A 20,924-nucleotide genomic window follows, 5' to 3' on the forward strand; every position below is an offset into this window, starting at 1 on the left:
CAGGCTGGATCGCCCAGGAGATCAAGCGATTCTCCTGCCTCAGCCTACAGAGTAGCTGGGATTACAGGCACTCACCACCACGCCCAGCTAATGTTTTTTTTTTTTAGTAGAGATGTGGTTTTACCATGTTGGCCAGGCTGGTCTCAAACTCCTGACCTCAGGTGATCCGCCAACCTCGGCCTCCCAAAATGCTGGGATTACAGGCGTGAGCCACCGTACCCGGACGATAGCTTTTTCATAACCCCAACTTGTGTATAATTAAGCCTAATTATTTGGAAGTATAATTGTTTTCCCCAATCCATTAATTTTATTATCTTGGTAGCAATTAAATTGTGTAGTTTAATTTATTATAGGATCTTGCCCAAATAGTGAGAACACTTACGGTAAATTTATATATTTTGGTTCCTGTTTCTCTTTATGTTATGTTTCCATGCGCTTTATTTCTCCTTTGACTTGCTCCCATTGAATTAACTTTGCCACTAACCTGTAGGAGATCTTATTTAGGGGGAAAAAAATAACAGCAAAGGCTGGATGCCATGGCTCACATCTATAATCCCAGCACCTTGGGAATCCAAGGCAGGAAGATTGCTTGAACCCAGGAGTTTGAGACCAGCCTGGTAAACATAATAAGACCCCCATTTCTACAAAAAATTTTAAAACATTAGCCAGGTGTGGTGGCATGCACCTGTAGTCCCACCTACTCGAGAGGCTAAGGTGGGAGGATCATCTGAGCCCAGGAAGTTGAAGCTGCAGTCAGCCATGATTGTGCCACTGCACTCCAGCCTGCGCAGCAGAGCAAGAACCTGTCTCAAAAATAATAGGCCGGACGCGATGGCTCATGCCTGTAATCCCAGCACTTGGAAAGGCCGAGACAGGCAAATCACCTGAGGTCAGGAGTTCGAGACCAGCCTGGCCAACATGGTGAAACCCTCGTCTCTACTAAAAATACAGAAAATTAGCCAGGCATGGCGGTGCACGCCTGTAATCTCAGCTACTCAGAAGGCTGAGGCATGAGAATTGCATGAACCCAGGAGGTGGAGGTTGCAGTGAGCTGAGATGGTGCCACTGTGCCAGCCTGATCAACAGAATGAGACTCTGTCTCAAAACAAAAAACAAATAACAACAATAAAATAATAAATAAGAGCAAGGTCTTGTTTTCGGAAGAAATTCCTTACAGAGAAGATAGCTGATTTGTTCCAAAATGTTTTTGGTTTTATACACTTATAAATGAGACAAGAGGGCTTTCATTCATCTCTTCAGGTCAGTTTGAAGTCCCTTAACATATGTATGCCTTGGGGATTTCAGAAATTAAAGTGTTCAGACTATTCCTAGAGCATAATATGTGTGGTCTCAGAACCTAGGATTTTATTCTGCATTCCGTGAGAATTAACCAGTACAGAAGAGGAATCGAGGTAAACTGTGAACTGTGCTCATAATTTCTGATTTGTCAGCTAAGCTAAATGTTATTTCTTTTTTTTTTTCATTGACTTTGTAGAGGTTGATAAGTTAAATGTTACATATGTAAGTTCTTATTTCTTAGATGATCTTTTAAAAAATTCCATTGCTTTTATTTAATTTTAGAAAGAGCGAAAAGGAAAGGATGAGAGAATACCAACGAGAACTAGAAGAAAGAGAAGAAAAATTAAAAAAGAGGCCACTGCTATTTGAAAGAGTTGCTCAGGTTGTGTTTATTGGAATTTAAGAGCTATTGTCAGTTGTTGTTGTTGTTTTTTTTTTTTTACAGCTTTAGCTCCTAAATTTACAGTCCATTTTTCTTATGTGTTATATAACTGTTGGGATACATTATTGCTGTTTATGTTGGCTTCATCATATCAGCCAATGAGTAATTTTGCTTAAATCCGAGCATTTAACCAAGTGTGGTGGTGTGCACCTGTAGTCCCAGCTACTTGGGAGGCTGAGGTGGGCAAATTGCTTGAGCCCAAGAGTTTTGGTCCAACCTGTGCAACGTAGCAAGACCTCATCTCAAAAAAATAATCTGAACATTGAATCTTTTTGATGAAGCACATAAGTTTGATAAATAACATGCCAATCCAGTAGTTTGTAAAATAATTTTGCAAGCTGTTTTCTAATGGCTGGTCTTTTTTCAGTACAAACTTGGTTAGATATTAAGATGAGGCTTCATGATATCACTTGGAGGTCTTTGAAGAATTAAAAAAATGAAACAAAATGGCTAATTGAATCAGAGTTATTTCTGCCAGTTTTTTTTTAAGTGAGTTTGTAATTCACTCTTCTCTGCAATTACTAAAAAAACTTCCTTTCTATAAGAAAAACAAACTAGCCTTACAGACAGTAGACCCTGAGTTTACTCAGTTTACGCCCAGTTTTATAATCTTTCCCTTAAGGGAGATTTGTTCATTTTAGGTCATCTTCTCCTTTATCCCATAGGGGAGGCATCTGTATGGGTGACATGGCTTAACAATTGACAAAATCACTGGAGGTTGCAGGTTCTAAATTGTGAATGTGAAGCTGTTATAATTGGACAATAGACAGTTGGAGAATTTACCTGTAACAGATGAGCATGGTTACAGAACTGTACTTGTCAGTGACTCAGTGAGGACAGTGGACATGTATTGTGAGTGAATCTGCACGTTACAGTCTCTCAAAGTTACATAACCTTTTTGCTCACTGATCTAGATATAATTTTATGTAATGCCTTTCATTTTAAGGGATGGATTTTTTAAACATCTTTATTTCAACTTTAGGGGGAAAAATCATTTTAAGCTGTTATACATTATAATCATAAAGTGATTGGCTTTTGGCCCGAAGACATTATCTCCAGCTCTGAACTGCAAGTTTTTTGTTTTTGCTTTTTACACTGCTTCTGGGTTTTTCTTATTTTAATTTTTTTCAACTTTTATTTTAAATTCAAGGGGTACATGTGCAGGTTCGTTACAAGGGTATGCCAGGCGCTGTGGCTCATGCCTGTAATCCCAGCCAGCATTTTGGGAGGCCGAGGCAGGTGGATCACCTGAGGTCAGGGGTTCGAGAGCAGCCTGGCCAACATGGTGAAACCTCATCTGTACTAAAAATACAAAAATTAGCCGGGCATGGTTTTGTGTGCCTGTAATCCCAACTACTTGGGAGGCTGAGGCAGGAGAATTGCTTGAACTTGGGAGGCGGCGGTTGCAGTGAGCTGAGATCGCATCATTGCACTCCAGCCTGAGCAACAAGAGCGAAATTCCATCTCAAAAAAAAAAAAAAAAAAAAAATGGGGGGGTATATTGTGTGAGCTGGGGTTTGGGGTATGATTGAACTCATCACCCACGTAATGAGCATAGTACCCAATACGTAGTTTTTCAACCCTTGCCCTCCTGCCTCCACTCTCCCTCTTACATTCTCCAGTGTCTGTTGTTCCCATCTTTATTTCCATGTGTACCCAGTGTTTAGTTCCACTTGTAAGTGAGAACATGTGGTGTTTGGTTTTCTGTTTCTGCTTTAGTTTGCTTAGGATAATGGCTTCCAGCTGCATCCATGTTGTTGCAGAGGACATGATTTCATTCTTTTTTATGGCTGTGTAGTATTCTGTGGTATATGTGTAACATATTTTCTGTATCCAATCCACTGCTGATGGGCTGGATTGATACCATGTCTTTGCTGTTGTGAATAGCACCAGCACTTGTTATTGTCTGTCTGGTTTTTATAAAAAACTATTTTTAGAGACAGGGTCTCACTCTGTTGCCCAAGCCGGTGCAGCAGTACAATCTCACTGTAACCTTGAACTCCTGGACTCAGATGATTCCCAGTATCAGCATCCCTAGTAGCTGAGACAAAGGCCCACATCATCATGCCCAGCTAATTTTATTTTTTGTAGAGACTGGATCTCACTGTATTGCCCAGGCTGGTCTTGAACTCCTGGCCTCAAGTGATCTTCCCACCTCCACCTCCCAAGTTGATGGGATTATAGGCGTGAGCCGCTGCACCTAGCTTTTGCCTGTCTTTTTGTTACAGCCTTCCTAGTGGGTATTGTTCAGTAACATTCTTTCAACTGTTCTTTTTTTTTTTTTTTTTTTTTTTTTTTTTTTTGAGACGGAGTCTCGCTCTGTAGCCCGGGCTGGAGTGCAGTGGCCGGATCTCAGCTCACTGCAAGCTCCGCCTCCCGGGTTCACGCCATTCTCCTGCCTCAGCCTCCCGAGTAGCTGGGACTATAGGCGCCCGCCACCTCGCCCGGCTAGTTTTTTGTATTTTTTAGTAGAGACGGGGTTTCACCGTGTTAGCCAGGATGGTCTCGATCTCCTGACCTCGTGATCCGCCCGTCTCGGCCTCCCAAAGTGCTGGGATTACAGGCTTGAGCCACCGCGCCTGGCCTCAACTGTTCTTTTATCTTTTTCATTACAGACTCTATCTACTAGCTTATTGATATGGTAGGTGAGGATTTAGCTGTTTTACCACATTCTCTCGGAAGCACACTTACCTTCCCTTTCTCTGTCTTTCCATCCTTCCATTTCCCAGTCAGCTCTATCACAGATCAGAATTCATTGTTATGACTTAGTAAACAATGTTAGCAGCTGAGCCCTATATTATTATTATCACATTCCTTTTTCTTTTTTTTTTTTTTTTTGAGACAGTCTTGCTCTGTCACCCAGGCTGGAGTACAGTGGCACAATCTCGGCTCACTGCAGCCTCTGCCTCCTGAGTTCAAGCCATTCTCCTGCCTCAGGCTCCTGAGTAGCTGGGATTACAGGCGCGCACCACCTCGCCCAGCTAATTTTTTTTGTGTTTTTTAGTAGAGATGAGGTTTCACCACGTTGGTCAGGCTGGTCTCGAACTCCTGACCTGATGATCCGCCCACCTTGGCCTCCCAAAGTGCTGGGATTACAGGTGTGAGCCACCGCGCCCGGCCCATCACATTTCCTTTAAAAAAAATGTTTCCTTGTGTTAATAATTACTAATTTTGTTTGGTCCTCCCCCCACCTTCCCTCATTCCCTGCCAATGTATATATCATTATTATTCTTAAATTTTTCTGTTAGCTCTCAAAAATCCCCCTCAAACAGTTAAACACATTGTTAATTCATCAGTTCCTTTCCTCCCCTGGAGCCCATAAGTGTCCTGCTCCACTTTGGAATGGTTTCTCTCTAGGCCAGCAGTCCTCAATCTTTTTGGCACTAGAGACTAGTTTTATGGAAGACCATTTTTCCACAGACCAGGGTTGCATGGGGTGGGGTGGATGGATGAGGGAATGGATCATTTCTGGATGGAACTGTTCCACCTCACATCATCAGGCATTAGATTCTCATAAGGAGCATGCAACCTAGATCCCTGGCATGAGCAGTTCACAATAGGGGTCACGCTGCTATGAGAATCTAATGCTATAGGAGGCAGAGCTCAGGTGGTAATGCTCACCCTCCCACTGCTCACTTCCTGCTGTGTAGCCTGGTTGCTAACAGGCCACAGCCCCGTACTTAGTTCGTGGTAATGACCCCTGCTATAGGCCTCTGGCATAAGTGACATTTTAGGACCTTTTTCACTGTTACACTGGGGATTAGTTAGATATTAACCTTCTGGATTTATCTACATTTCTTGTATTTCTTTTAAAGTCACTATTAGTTTATTCTGGTTCTGGAAGGTTTCCTCAAATTTATCTTCCAAATCTGCATTTTTTGCTCACCTAATGAAAAATGACATAATTTCCAGAATGCTTCTCATTTATTAAATGTTCCTTTGGTATTTTTCATGGGTGCAGTACCTTTTTTTTTTTTTTTTGAGACAGGGTGTTACTCTGTCCCAGGCTGGAGTGCAGTGGCATGATTGCGGTTCACTGCAACCTCAACCTCTTTTGCTCAGGTGATCTTCCCACCTAAGCCTCCCAAGTAGTTAGGACTACAGGCACAAGCCACCGTGCCAGGCTAATTTTTGTATTTTTCGTAAAGACAGGGGCCTTACTCTGTTGTCCATGCTGGTCTTAAGCTCCTAGGCTCAAGAAATCCTCTTTTCTCAGCCTTCCAAAGTGCCGGATTCCAGGTGTGAGCCACCACACCCAGCCTATCTTTTATATCTCTGCGCATACTGGTGATGTCGTCTCAGTTTCCTTGAAGTTTCTTTTTCTCTTTTTTAGCCTCTTGTCTATCATATTAGAAGCTTTCCTCAGATTATCTTTGGTTGTCTGTTTGCATTTAAGAGGGAGATTGTACAAAGTTATTTGGAAGGTGGTTTGTAATGTTTTTTGTGAGGTTGCTGAAAGACAAGCGCTCCACTAAGCACTTTATATGCATTATCTTAACTGACCTTTACACTGCTCCTGTGAGGTTCTTATTTCACAGATGAGGGACATTTCAAGGCTTAGATGATACAACCAGCAGAAGGGGAACCAGGATTCAAACCCAGATCTGGCTGTCTTCGTGTGATTGTTTTATCTGTCATCTTGTTTTCCTGCCCCCTTCTCAACAAATGCTTTTTGAATATCAGAAAATCCCTTGAGACTCTTAAAGTCAGATAGAAACAAGACTGACAAATGTAGTCATTCAAGACACACAACTGCAGCAATTACAGATGTGTATTAAGACAAAATTGTCAATATGATTGTTTGGGAGGTTGGGGGAATTGTCAGATTGATATATTCTTTTTTTCTATTAACCTCAATTCCAGGGAGCCAGGTACATAACCTGGGAATACTAATATTTGTGTTAGTGACATGTGAGGCTTGTTCCAAGAGGTCTAGAAAAAAAAAAAGGAAAGTAAATAAAATGCTAAATTAAAGGAATCTTTATAGGTGATACTATAAAACCAGAAAGAAAGTATGAAGTATTATTTGGGAAGACCAAAAACTGAACACATATACAGCAATGATTTATTATAGTGCTGTTTGTCTAAGAAATATCTTTTTTTTTTTTTTGAGACGGAGTCTCACTCTGTCACCCAGGCTGGAGTGCAGTGGTGCAATCTCAGCTCACTGCAACCTCCGCCTCCCGGGTTCAAGTGATTCTCCTGCCTCAGCCTCCTGAGTATCTGGGATTACAGACGCGTACCACCATGCCTGGCTAATTTTTTTTTTTTTTTTTTGAGACGGGGTCTCGCTCTCTCGCCCAGGCTGGAGTGCAGTGGCGCAATCTCCACTCACTGCAAGCTCCGCCTCCCGGGTTCACGCCATTCTCCTGTCTCAGCCTCCCGCTAATTTTGTTTTGTATTTTTAGTCAAGACGAAGTTTCAGCATGTTGGTCAGGCTAGTCTCGAACTCCTGACCTTGTGATCCACCCACCTCAACTTCTCAAAGTTCTGGGATTACAGGTGTGAACCACCACATCCAGTCAGAAATATCTTTATATTAGAAAAATTAGGCCAGTGACTCACACCCTGTAATCCCAACACTTTGGGAAACTGAGGGGACAGGATCATTTGAGGCCAAGAGTTTGAGACCAGTGTCTACTGTTCTCTTTTTTTTTTTTTTTTTTTTTTTTTTGAGACAGGGTCTCACTCTTGTCGCCCACGCTGGAGTGCAGTGGCGTGATCTCAGCTCACTGCAACCTCTGCCTCTTGGGTTCAAGCAATTCTCCTGCCTCAGTCTCCCGAGTAGCGGGGATTACAGGTGCACACCACCACACCTGGCAAATTTTTTTTGTATTTTTAGTAGAGATGGGGTTTCACCATGTTGGCCGAGCTGGTCCCAAACACCTGACCTCAAGTGATCCACCTGCCTCGGCCTCCCAAAGTGCTGGGATTACAGGCATGAGCCACCGTGCCTGGCCTACTGTTCTCATCTTCATATCTGTGTGTACCCAGTTCCTCCCCATTCAGCTGGTCATTGAGAGACCTGTCAAATTTTCTTCCTAAATAATTTTTGGATCTGCCCTTCACCATCCTTGATGGTGAAATGCCAGGTGGAACCTTTATTTCCTATTTGAATCATAATAGTTTGATTGATTTTTCTGCCTTGCTCTTTGCAGAACCATTCATTATATCTTCACCTTACCATTTCCATTCCCCTACTAACATGTTAACCCTGGGTAGACAGTTAATAAGCCTTTATAACAGGGGCAATCATCCATTCTCACCAATTCCATTTATTCTCATTTTCAATGAATGATATCAAGGGGTCTTCTCATTAACTCCTCAAATAGTATATACAGAGTTACTGTGGCAGTGAATCACCATTGCTTTTTTTTTTTAGTACATTTTTTTTCCTGCAATGTATTTTGCTGGAACTATTGCTGCTAATTAACGGTTGGTTTTATTAAAAACAATTTTAATAGCTTGCAGCTGTTTGCTTTGCCCATTTATAGGAGTTAATTGTGGTCTCACTCCTGCTGAGTGATTCCCTAACACAATATGCCTGTGATTCTTTACAGAATAAACTATGTTGTCCTGTTTCTTGGAAATCACAGGATTAATTAACTGAGAAGATGTTAGATTGAATTTTAAACCAAAGTCAGATGAAGGCTTACTGGCACAAATTTTGACTAATGTCTTATATATTTAATTTGCTGAAGTCAAAATATACTATTGGTAATGCATTCAGAGCTAGGTTTGGGGTTTCTTTATTCTTCTCTGTAGTCTTTAGGGTATAGTTCTTATTTCTCATTTTGCCCTTCCTTTCAGTTCCCCAAGGCTTGTCTGTTGATATTCACAGACTCTGGATGGGTTTTTACTTACATTTCTAAAAAATATTATTGTTATTCACAGTGAGTGCATTTTAGCAGCAGTTTGAGTGCTTCTTTTTCAGTTTTCCAGAGTATCAGGAAATGCACTGGTGATAGTTTTATCCATTGTAATCAGTCCTTGCTATTTCGGGTTCCCCTGTGTAACACTAGACTCCATGGTCCCTCATTATACTAGATTTGGCAAATATCTGACAACTACATTGCTTAAGTCAGGCTTTAGGTCACCTTCAAACCCTAGGACAACCATTACCACTTAGAGAAAGCAACATGATGTAATATAAAAGACCTAGGAAATGGTCAAGAGACTTGGTTCTATCACTCACTAGCCTTGTGACCTTAATCAAACAATTTCACCTTTGAGGCAGGGGCCGGGGGAGATTTGGTTTCTTTATTGATTAAATATGGGGGTTAGACTGGATGCTCCTCCACACACTTCCCAGTATGAATGCCATTGGTACATTGGAATTGGGCTAGTCCTAGTCACCTTGCTTTAGTTGGAGGTCCAGAGGGCAGTTCTTGGCCCTCTCACAGTTCAGATCCACTCATAGGAGCTAAAATGGACTAAAGTCGAGGCACTAGTGTGAACCCAGGCACTTTGTGACTCCATAAAGCCTGCCATCTCTGGAACTGTGATGACTTCAGTTTGACCCAGGTATGAGAGAGTCATCACAATTCCAAAAGACCTTAAAGCCAGGAAGTGACATTCTACAGATTTGAACCCAGTTCTAAATTCATATTGTTTTCGTTATATCCCTTGCTTCCTCCACAGAGTAAAGATTACAACACTGGTGCTTTTATCATCTTTAATGAATTGGGGATATGGCTTATAAAGAGTAAAAATTACAGTAGATACATAAAATAAAAGAATTTGGCTGGGCGCCATGGCTTATGCCTATAATCCCAGCACTTTGGGAGTCCAAGGCGGGTGGATCACTTGAGCCCAGGAGTTTGAGACTATCCTGGACAACATAGTCCCATCCTACAAAAAATACAACAAGCCCCATCCTACAAAAAATACAAAAATTAGCAGGGCATGGTGGCGTGCGCCTCTGGTCCCAGCTACTCCAGAGGCTGAGGTGGGAGGATCGCTTGAGTCCAGGAGGTTGAGGCTGCAGTGAGTTGTGTTCACACCACTCCAGCCTGGGTAACAGAGCAAGACCCTGTCTCAAAAAGAAAAGAAAAGAATCCTCTGACAACAATTATTGCATGAAATCTTTTTTTCAGATATCTTTATAAACAGTCATAAAAGTATATAAAACCTAGGTACAATATAAAAAATAATTATAGATCAATCTAATGTGGCCGCCACCCATGTTAACAGACCATTGCCCGCACCCCAAAAACCCTACGTGCCCCTTGCAAATCACAGCCCTTCTACCTCTCCCCAAGAGGTAACCACCATTCTGACTCTCAGGATAAGTACTTCCTTGTTTTTCATTGCAATTTTACAGTGTGTGTACCTATCCTCAAACAATATAGTTGTTTTGCCCATTTCTGAACTTTATATAGATCATACAATATGTACTTGTTAGTGCTTTGCTTCGTTTGCTCAGTATTATATTTGTGAGATCCATCCATGTTGTGGCATGTAACTGTAGTTCATTCATTTTCATTGCTTTATTTTACTCCATTATAGGAATAGACCACAATTTATTTATCCATCCTTCTGCTAATAGATATTTGGGTGATTTCCAATTTGGGGTTATTGAAGGACAGTACTATCCTGAACATTATTGTATATGTCCTCCCTTGGGACACATATGTGGGAGCTTCTCTGGGCATATTCCTAGGAGTGTAATTGTTGGTCATAGGGTATGCAGATTTTCAACCAACTGTGACTGCTGAACTTCATTATCACTGGCACTTTTAATCCATACATTTTTAATGAAAATTTAAAGTCTTCTGTTCTCGTCTAAAAGGGTTTGTCTTTCCTATAGAAAAATGCAAGAATGGCAGCAGAAAAGCATTATTCTAATACCCTAAAAGCACTAGGAATATCTGATGAGTTTGTTTCAAAGAAAGGCCAAAGTGGAAAAGTACTTGAGTACTTCAACAATCAAGAGACAAAAAGTGTCACTGAAGACAAAGAAAGGTAACATGTATAAGATGTCTGAATGGCTTACCTTTGAAAAAGTATTACCTGCAGAAAAGCACAATTTTATACTATATATATTTTTTGTTCTATATTGTTTTAAAAAGATCTTTTACCAATAGTAAAAGACGTGTGAACTGTTGTAAAACATACTGATATTTTAACATGTTTGACACATTAACGTTCACATGAAGTATTTTATTTTTAAAGCAGAATAACTTAGATTTCTTACTGACATAAGTAACAAAAATAATAGCATGCTTTCAAATGAAGTTTAAAGAATCAATCACTCAAATTTTGAAATAGGGCAGGCGCGGTGGCTCACGCCTATAATCCTAGCACTTTGGGAGGCCGAGGCAGGTGGATCACAAGGTCAGGAGATCGAGACCATCCTGGCTAACATGGTGAAACCCCGTCTCTACTAAAAATACAAAAAATTAGCCGGGTGTGGTGGCAGGCGCCTGTAGTCCCAGCTACTCGGGAGGCTGAGGCAGGAGAATGGCATGAACCTGGGAGGCGGAGCTTGCAGTGAGCCGAGATCGCGCCACTGCACTCCAGCCTGGGTGACAGAGACTCCGTCTCAAAAAAATAAAAAAATAAAAATTTTTGAAATAAATTAATTTTCAGGAATATTAAATTTCTCAATGGGCACTTTTATAGCATTTTCTTTCTTTTTTTTGAGCTGTCTTGATAACAAATTGGAATTCATACACTTGAGGAAGACTGGCTACATGGTGGCATACTTGCAGAGGGTTTGTTTACTTTTAAACTAACTCATTTTTCCTTTGAAAGATTGATAAATTTCTTCCCCTAGCTTTAATGAAGAAGAAAAAATAGAAGAAAGAGAGAATGGGGAAGAAAATTATTTTGTTGATACCAACAGCCAGGATTCTTACAAGGAAAAAGATGAAGCCAATGAAGAAAGTGAAGAAGAGAAATCTGTTGAAGAATCACACTGAATCATCAAGGTCTCCTCTCTATGCCCTTGCTGTTGTTTGCAGCGTCAGGGTGTCAGCAGCTGCATTTGTGTTTAGAACATCTGTAGGGATGCCTCTGATATGTGCAGGGCTGTTGATCAAAGTCATCTGTAGCCTGAAAAGCCTGAATCCAGCTGATTGGTCATTTGATCAGTTAGAGTAAGGCTTTGCCTAGTCAGTTTTAAAAATCACTGTATATGATCTGTTTGCAACTATGATTTTGTATTTTTAAAAAGTGTTTCAGAACCACAGCTGTCACAAACTGATTAGTTTTAAAAAAATACATTATTCCATTAATTTTACTGGAAAAAATGGCGTAGTATTGAAAGCAGAGAGAAGTATTGGTCTTTGGTGATTTACTTTTTAAAAATTTTGGAAAGTGTGAATCAGTAAGTATTTTTAATTATACTATTTGCCCATTCTTTTTCTCTGCAATACATTTCACAGAATAAATCCTCGAACTTGTTTTGCTGCTCTGAGCCATTTTTAAAAGTATAGAAAAAAAATAGATACTTGCAAATTTACATTTATTTTTGCACTGAAAGTTTACAGTTAAATTGTCTACACCATCATCCCTTTTTCTTTTTATCCTTAGTTCTAGTCCAAATTATTTTTGATATTATTGGGAAAGTTTTTATACTAGCTTTTTTAACCCTATGTATTATTACAGATGGAAGGAATTATGGCATGTGCTAAATTAGGGGCAAGTATCCCTGTTTTATATATGATGAAATTGTGCATAATAACTTGGCTAAGGCAAGTCTTCAAAGTAATTCAGATTTAATTCTTTACTGCTAGACCCAGTTGTGTTCAACTTTTTACATATTATTGCCAACACGCTTTGTCTCTCTGTGTACAATGTTAATCTGATTTTATAAATCTATAATTTTTTTCTGTAAGCAAATTTTTGTTTTAAAATTTGAAGTCAGTCATAAAGATAATACAGCATAAGACATTTTCTTCTCTAAAAACAATCAGCATCATTTTAAAAGGATGAACTAATACAGGTGTATGTAATAGCAGTGTTTCCCAACTGGCAATTTATGCTTTAAATTAAAAAATAAGGTCGTTTTTCTCCATTAGGGGCAAATGTTTACTCGTAATTTTCTCCCTACAGTTTGTGTTAAATTGCTTTTCACTATTATTATATTGTAAACTCCTTGGGAGTTGGCACCACTTAAAAATTCATCTTTGTATTCCCTTAATATTTGGCACAGGATTGTACATATGGTAGGTACTTAATAAAGGTTTGAATGAATGTGTAGATGAATATGGTTTTTATACACTTACAGCTACTTCAGAATGAGTACACATGGGATTAAAAACATTTCCCTCCTAGCTCATTGGGAACCTGTGAAACACAATCTGCAAATTGTAATAGTGCTTAAAACATTACTTGCTTTCAAGGATTCATGCCTGTCCCTTCTCAATTTCATGGGGAGAATATGGGCTTTGGTCATGAAACACTTGGCTTCAGGACCAATCTCGTTTTCTTACCTTTAAAAAAATGGGAATAGTACCTATCTTGAGTGGCCGTGGGAAGGACTGGATGAAATCATGTATGGAAAGGTCTTTGCAAACTGTGATATACAAATGATGGTGTCAGAAGACAGAATATTCCTGAGGAAACTATTAACTTAAAATACTTGTACTTAAATGAGATACACTGTGATTTAAATATTATTTTGTTAGAAATAACTTTTGAAGCACTTTGTTAGACATGATCTGGTAAACACAGAACCAAAGTTAAAAAGAGAGAGAGAGACACTGACAGCTTCAAATCATTCTATGCATATCGCTGTTTTCTTAAGAAAGCCGTCAAATTGACGGCTGAAAGATTACTTTAGCAGGTCACATTACACAGTGATGGTCAGAAGTCAATTGGTTAAATCAAACATGTTTTCAGGTGTTAGGTAACTGAAAATTTTTTACATTTGTATCATCTGAATTGGCTCCAGAATTCCTTTTGCTTATGGGATTTTACTTTATACAGGATTAACCTAACATCAAGAAAAAGGTCATGCTCTTTTTTTCTTTCGTAATATTACTGGATACCCTATGACTTCATATTTATTTCTGCAGAAGAAATGGCCTGCGGACTTGTTGGAGAATTAAGTTATTTTAGACATACACAAACACATGTATATATGTATCTATATATATGATGGAAGGCTGGATGCGGTGGCTCATGCCTGTAATCCCAGCACTTTCGAAGGCAGAGGAAGGTGGCTCACTTGAGGTCAGGAGTTCAAGATCAGCTTGGGCAACATGGTGAAACCCTGTCTCTACAAAAAATACAAAAGTTAGCCCGGCAGGGTGTCATGTACCGAGTAGTCCCAGATACTCAGGAAGCTAAGGTGGGAGGATTGGTTGAGCCCAGGTGGTTAAGGCTGCAGTGAGCCCTGATCACGCCACTCCAACCTAGGTAACAAAGTGAGACCCTGACTCAAAAATAAAATATATATATGATGGAAAATTTCACTTTTTTTTTTTTTTTTGAGACAGAGTCTCTCACTCTGTTGCCCAGTCTGGAGTGCAGTGGCGTGATCTCGGCTCACTGCAACCCCTGCTGCCCAGGTTCAAGCGATTCTCCTGCTCCACCTCCCAAGTAGCTGGGATTACAGGTGCCTGCCACCACACCTGGCTAATTTTTGTATTTTTAGTAGAGACGGGGTTTCACCATCTTGGCCAGGCTGGTCTTGAACTCCTGACCTCGTGATCCACCTGCCTCGACCTCCCAAAGTGCTGGGATTACAGGCGTGAGCCACCATAACCAGCCACCAATTATTCTTTTACTCTATTGAGTTAGTCTACACAATAAAACAAATGAGCCTTTAAGGGTATCTGGTATTTTTCTCTTACACAGTATTTCTCAAGTTAATTCTAGTCACTTGAGAATAGCAAAGATTTCAACATTTGGACCTAGGCAATAAAAAGTCATTAACTTCAGGCCGGGTGTGGCAGCTCATCCCTGTAATCCCAGCACTTTGGGAGGTTGAGGCAGGTGGATCACCTGAGATCAGGAGTTTAAGACCAGCCTGGCCAACATGGTAAAACCCCGTCTCTACTAAAAATACAAAAAAATTAGCCACGTGTGGTGGCATGTGCCTATAATCCCAGCCACTTGGGAGGCTGAGGCAGGAGAATCGCTTGAACCTGGGAGGCGGAGGTTGCAGTGAGCCGAGATTGTGCTACTGCACTACAGCCTGGGCAATAAGAGTGAAAACTCTGTCTCAAAAAAAATAAATAATAACTTTATAAAAATTACCGACCGGGCACGGTGGCTCACGCCTGTAATCCCAGCACTTTAAGAGGCTGAGGGGGGCGGATCACAAGGTCAGGAGACCAAGACCATCCTGTCTAACATGGTGAAACCCCGTCTCTACTAAAAATACAAAAAATTAGCCGGGCGTGGTGGCAGGTGCCTGTAGTCCCAGCTACTCGGGAGGCTGAGACAGGAGAATGGCGTGAACCTGGGAGGCAGAGCTTGCAGTGAGCCGAGAGCGTGCCACTGTACTCCAGCCTGGGCGACAGAGGGAGACTAAGTCTCAAAAAAAAAAAAAATTACCTCTGCTTCAAAGAAAAATGTATGCCCTTCTCAACCAACTATCACATGTGTATATGTGTGTTTTAGTGGTTGTTTAGAAGGGAGCAAGTTATTGTGAAATGAAGTTTTTGTCAATTTGACAAGATTTAGACTGTAATATTATAGTGTCAAAGTTATTACTTTGTCCTAAATGCTTTAGGCAGTCTCATTTCTTGTCACTTATATGTAGTCCTGATGTGGCCTGTGGCTGGCTAACTTACCTGTATTGTTAGAAAAGTTATAGGAATAACTTTTTTAATTTTTAATTTTAATTTTAATTTAGCTTAGAGACAGTGTCTCGCTATGTTGCCCAGGCTGGTCTCAAACTCCTGGGCTCAAGTGATCCTCCTGCCTTGGCTTCTCAAAGTGTTAGGATTACAGGCATGAGCCACCGTGCCTGGCCAGGAATAACTTTTATGTTATAGCAACTTTGTTTTTAAGGGAGGAAATAATAATCAGGGTCACAGTATATAGTGTGTTTTTTAATTTTTACTTAAAAATTACAATATTCTGCCAGGCACAGTGGCTCACACCTGTAATCCCAGCACTTTGGGAAGTTGAGGCAGGCGGATTACTTGAGGTTGGGAGTTTGAGACCAGCCTGACCAACATGGTGAAACCCTGTCTTTACAAAAAATACAAAAATTAGCCAGGTATGGTCGTGGGCACCTGTAATCCCAGCTACCCAGGAGGCTGAGGCAGGAGAATCCCTTGAACCTGAGAGGCAGAAGTTGCAGTGAGCTGAGATCATGCCACTGCACTCCAGCCCGGGCAACAGAGCAAGACTCTGTCTTAAAAAAAAAAAAAAAAAAAAAATCCAATATTCTGGCCAGATGCAGTGGCCTACACCTGTAATCTCAGCACTTTGGAAGGCTGAGGTGGGAAAATCACTCGAGTCCAGGAGTTCAAGACTAGCCTGGGCAACAGAGTGAGATCCTGTCTCAGAAAAAAAGAAAAAAAGATATTCAGATTCTATTTTACAACTAATATAGATGGAGTAAATGAAAAATAAAACTATGGCTTGAAAAATTTTCTAGTTAAGAAAGCAGATATACTAACATTTAGATGTCTACTTTATTTTTTCATTTGTGTAACAACAAAGACTGTGGTCCTTGGCAAATTATAAATCTCAATAAGAGAAGGAGATAAAAAATTGAGAAGGAAAAAAATTGGTATATAACTATTAAAAGTCAAGGCATAGCTGGGTGCGGTGGCTCACGCCTGTAATCCCAGCACTTTGGGAGACCAAGGCAGGCAGATCACAAGGTCAGGAGTTCAAGACTAGCCTGGCCAATATAGTAAAACCCCATCTCTACTAAAGGTTCAAAAATTAGCCAGGCATGGTGGCGGGCGCCTGTAGTCCCAGCTACTCTGGAGGCTGAGGCAGGAGAATCGCTTGAACCCGGGAGGCCAGGGTTGCAGTGAGCCAAGATTGTGTCACTGTACTCCAGCCTGGGTGACAGCAAGACTCTGTCTAAAAAAAAAAAAAAAAAAAGAAAGAAAGTCACAGCATAAAATGCATGCTTATATCTAACTCTGAAAAGATATACCAGAAAATAAAAATGTTAATAGAGTTAGCCTCTAAGAGGTGATGGAAGAGAGACTTCATTTTTTTGTTTCTTCCTTTTCAACACTTGCATATGTTAAAGAAAAATATAAACGAGGCTTTAGCTTTGTAGGAAGGTATTTTCTAGTCATATCTTCTAGATGTGCCCATCACCTAATGTCAAGAATTATCAACTCACAATTAAGTTTATTTCTTCTATATTCCCACTCTCTGGCCCCTAGTTGTTTCGAAGCAAATCACAGACATATTTCATGTATAAATATTTCAGTATAGATCTTTAAATGATAAAAACTTTGCCTTGTTACACAGCTCCAATACCATCATCACACATACAAAAAAGAATAATACAAAAAAGAATAACCCCTTAATACCAGTTATCTAGCAGTGTTACATTTATCCTACTGTCTTTAAGGTGATGTTTTTCAGTGTCTTCCTTAATGCCACCAACAAATAACTTCTTAACAGCCGAGTGGCACCTGGTCTATGAGAACATTCTCTTGAGACATCCCTCTTTGGTTCCACAGCTCTCCCATCCACCTTGTGTGGCCTTGTATTCATGACTGCATCCACCTGCTCCACAGTGTCATAGGTGACAAACCCAAAGCCCCTGGAGTGCTTGGTGTTGGGATCTCTCATGACCACAACCTGTGAGCATTCCCCATTGCTCAGAATGGCTCCTCAGCCTCTCATCAGTCGTTTCAAAGCTCAGCCCTCCAGTGAAGAGCTGCCACAGCTGCTCGGCTCTTTAGGATACTGACTTAGACATGACGGCAGTGGGAAGAGAAATTTTAACCATGCTTCCTGGTGGCAGCCATGGGCAGAAAGTGGGTTTCTATTAAATGCAGCAGAACACAGTTCCTAATTCAAGAGATATACCCAACCCATCATTAAATATACTGTATGAAGTAACATTTCTGAATTTCCACCAGCTACATGTGTCTGTGATGTACAGTGAGGTTCATCATTTACTTCTCTTAGAAGAATGCTCACTTCTTCCAAGACAAAAAATATCCTCTATGAGGAAAAAATGCAAAACAAGACGTTAACATTGTATAATAGAAAAAAATCATAAAGGAGCCTTTCTCAAACAAATAACGATATTCGTTCATCTTGAATGCTTAATAAAAAGATGGTATACTTCATTATGAAAATAAGTTACCCTGTTGCATTATAATAAAGGTCAGATAGATGAAAAAAAACCCACAGCATCCTTTTGCTAACCCTAAAATTTATGTTCCTGAAAACCATGCCAAGAGAGTGTGTGGTTGAGGAACTGCAATACTTCATGGGGAACAAAAAGAGGAATCAAAATAGGACAGGAGGAAGCCTGACAAAGTCAGTGCATTTAAAAAAATGTTCACTAATATAGAACAGTCCACTGAAGATAATGTCAATGACATTAATGTACAATTAGTTGTTTTTTGTTATTCCTTGCTCATCACCACATTTTCAGGACTTCTCTTTCTATCAGATTTGAACAAGATTTTGGTTTTTTTTTTGTTTGTTTGTTTGTTTGTTTTGAGATAGAGTCTCACTCTGTCACCTAGGCTGGAGTGCAGCAGCGGGATTGTGGCTCACTGTAACCTCCACCTCCTGGGTTCAGTGATCCTCCTTCCTCAGCCTCCTGAGTAGCTGGGACTACAGGCATGTGCCACCACCATGCCCGGCTAATTTTTGTACTTTTTGTAGAGACAGGGTTTTGCCATGTTGCCCAGGCTGGTCTTGAACTCCAGGAATCCAGTGATCCACGCACCTCAGCTTCCCAGATTGCTGGGTGCATTTAGTTTTGACAGCTCTTTAGTCTCTTTTTGTCTAAATAGCTCTCTGCCTTTTTTGTCCTTCATTTCATTGTTACTTTGTAAGAGTCCAGGCCAGTCATCTGTAGCCTGGCATATAATTTAGATTTGTCTAATTGTTTGCTTTGATTGGATTCTGGTTAAACATTGTGGGCAGGAATACTACCTAGCTAATTTGTGTACTTTGTATGACATTAAGTGGGGAGGCACAGAATGTCACTTTGTCGCATTATTATTGATACTAAATTTGATCACTTGGTTAAAGGGTTATCCATCCATCAGTTCTGTCCATTGTAAAGGCACCTGTATCCCTTGATGGCTTAAGTAACCTGGTAGTGTCGGGGGGATACTTGACACGGTGTGAACATCCTGTTCCCCAACACATTTTACCTAACGGTTTTAGTATTCCTTGATGGTCTTCACCTGAATAAGTTGTTATGCTGGGGGTTGCAAAATGGTTGTTTTCTAATTCTATTATGTGTTCTATATTAGCTGATAGTCTCTGATAGGGTCTCACATGTTGCCCAGGCTGGTCTTGGACTCCTGAACTCAAGCCATCCTCCTGCCTCGGCCTCCCAAAGTGTTGGGATTACAGGCATGAGCCCCTGCACCTGGCCTATGTTTCTTTGTTTTTGAAAATGTTGGTTTAACACTTGGTGATGAAGCAACTTCAAGGATTTGTCCTAAGCTGAGTGTATCTCAATGCTGGGCTTGAATGTCTGTCACACGAAAAAGAGACCCCACCAGGCTCCATGATCAGGATCCAGTATTCACATATGGTGAGTGTGTTATTAATTATATTGAATTTAAATTCTTATTTCAATAATCTTCTTGATAATTTTGAATTTGTTGGCTTAGTCCAAAGTAAGAATTGGTTAGATCACCATTATTTTTCCTCCTAATGTAACTGATTAAGAGCTTGTACCAGGTACAGAGAAGCATTCTTGCATTTTCTTGTTTCCTTGTGCTGTGTTAATAGTATTATCTTCAGTCTGAGGTTTCTCTGCAGGATTTTCTTTTAAAGCTGCTTGTCTGTTTTGTGAGGATTGGTTTTGGAAAGCTGCTAATATGATCTGTGAAGTGACTCACAGGGCACACACAACGTGAGGGGCATGGCCAAGTTCCATGCAAATGAAAGCAAAGGGCCCTGTCCCCGCGTGGCACTCGGCCGTCTGCAGACCAGATCATGTGAGCAGCCAGTGACAATCCACATATTAAATCTTGGTAAAGTTTTATTTCCTTTTTAGACAAAGTTAGTATAAATGTTCTACCTATTTCAGTTTTGAATTGCAGTTTCTTTCTGCAGCAAATGGGTCATGTTGCTCCCCTCCCGCCCTGGGTGTGTGACCCCACTTGGAAAATGCCTGCTTGGGGCCCCTGCGACTGACTCCCGGCTGCTTTCCCTGCTTCCTCTCTGGCCGATGCAGCCAGTGTGGCTAGAATGAAGAGTGACTATAGGACTGTGATTGCTGAGGCAAGTAGTGCAAAGAATGAAGGGCCATTTGCTCCAAGTTAAAGCACACACAGGCTGGCGCTGTGGCTCACACCTGTAATCCTAGCACTTCAGGAGGCCGAGGTGGGAGGATCATGTCCAGGAGCTCAAGACCAGCCTGGGCAACATAGTGAGACCCTCCCCCCGCAATCTCTACAAAAAATACAAAAATTAGCCACACCTAGTGGTGTGTGTCTGTGTTCCCAGCTACTCAAGAGACTGAGGCAGAGGATTGCTTGAGCCCAGGAGGTCGAGGCTGCACTGAGCAGAGATTGCACCACCACATTCCAGCCTGGGTGACAGAGTGAGACCCTGTCTCAATTAAAAAAAAAAAAAAAAAAAAAACCGTCAGTTTACAGGAAGCCAGGATGGAGAGAGAATAAACTCGAACTCCCCAACCCACCATTGCCCCAGTGTCAAGATGATACTTGTAGATTTGGGCAAGGGATGAAGGGATGCCTCCGCTGTCAGTCAAGGTCAGAGTGCTAATGTGACCCAGGCAGTGGGAGGGTGAATGTAAGGTAATAAATAAAGTGAAAACAGTGTGTTCACAGGAGTAAGACTTCTATGCGTAGCTCAAATGTGGGGTTTCAGAAGAAATGCATCCTCAGGGTGGAGGTGTGTTCAAGTTTATGCTATGGGAGAAAGCCAACGTCAGTGGAGGTCTCATTGCCACCCAAAGATCCACGCTTACCTCCTCTCAAGGGGTAGAGGTTGTGGGGGAAGCAAGCAAGACTTGAGCTTAGGAGTCCTCTCTGCAGAGCCAGCAGCAACTGGTTTAGGGCTCAAGAAAAGATGTTGA

The 20,924-nt window shown here is 40.9% G+C and overlaps 2 protein-coding genes across 21 annotated transcripts in view; one reads left to right on the plus strand and one right to left on the minus strand.

The window, feature by feature from the left end:
- Window positions 1–12,952, plus strand: part of FAM161A (FAM161 centrosomal protein A) — a 30,831-nt gene extending 17,879 nt beyond the window's left edge. For 3 of the 4 annotated variants that reach the window (XM_050753480.1, XM_050753481.1, XM_050753485.1), the window contains 3 exons: window positions 1,582–1,681; window positions 10,551–10,705; window positions 11,520–12,952. In XM_050753480.1, the coding sequence (XP_050609437.1) occupies window positions 1,582–1,681; window positions 10,551–10,705; window positions 11,520–11,664 (400 nt within the window). In that variant the 3' untranslated portion in view covers window positions 11,665–12,952. The remainder of the gene's footprint in view (window positions 1–1,581; window positions 1,682–10,550; window positions 10,706–11,519) is intronic. The other variant, XM_050753484.1, reaches the window with a different exon arrangement.
- COMMD1 (copper metabolism domain containing 1) overlaps window positions 1–20,924 on the minus strand; it is a 960,866-nt gene that overhangs the window by 296,506 nt on the left and 643,436 nt on the right. Inside the window, exon 1 of one of the 17 annotated variants that reach the window (XM_050753525.1) lies at window positions 633–636. The exons of the other annotated variants lie outside the window; for them this stretch is intronic. The gene's annotated coding sequence lies outside the window, so the exon portion shown is untranslated. Of the gene's footprint in view, window positions 1–632; window positions 637–20,924 lie in introns of those variants that run through there. 17 annotated transcript variants of the gene reach the window in all.

This window comes from Macaca thibetana, chromosome 13 (assembly GCF_024542745.1).
Source record: "Macaca thibetana thibetana isolate TM-01 chromosome 13, ASM2454274v1, whole genome shotgun sequence".
Taxonomy (NCBI): Eukaryota; Metazoa; Chordata; class Mammalia; order Primates; family Cercopithecidae; genus Macaca; species Macaca thibetana.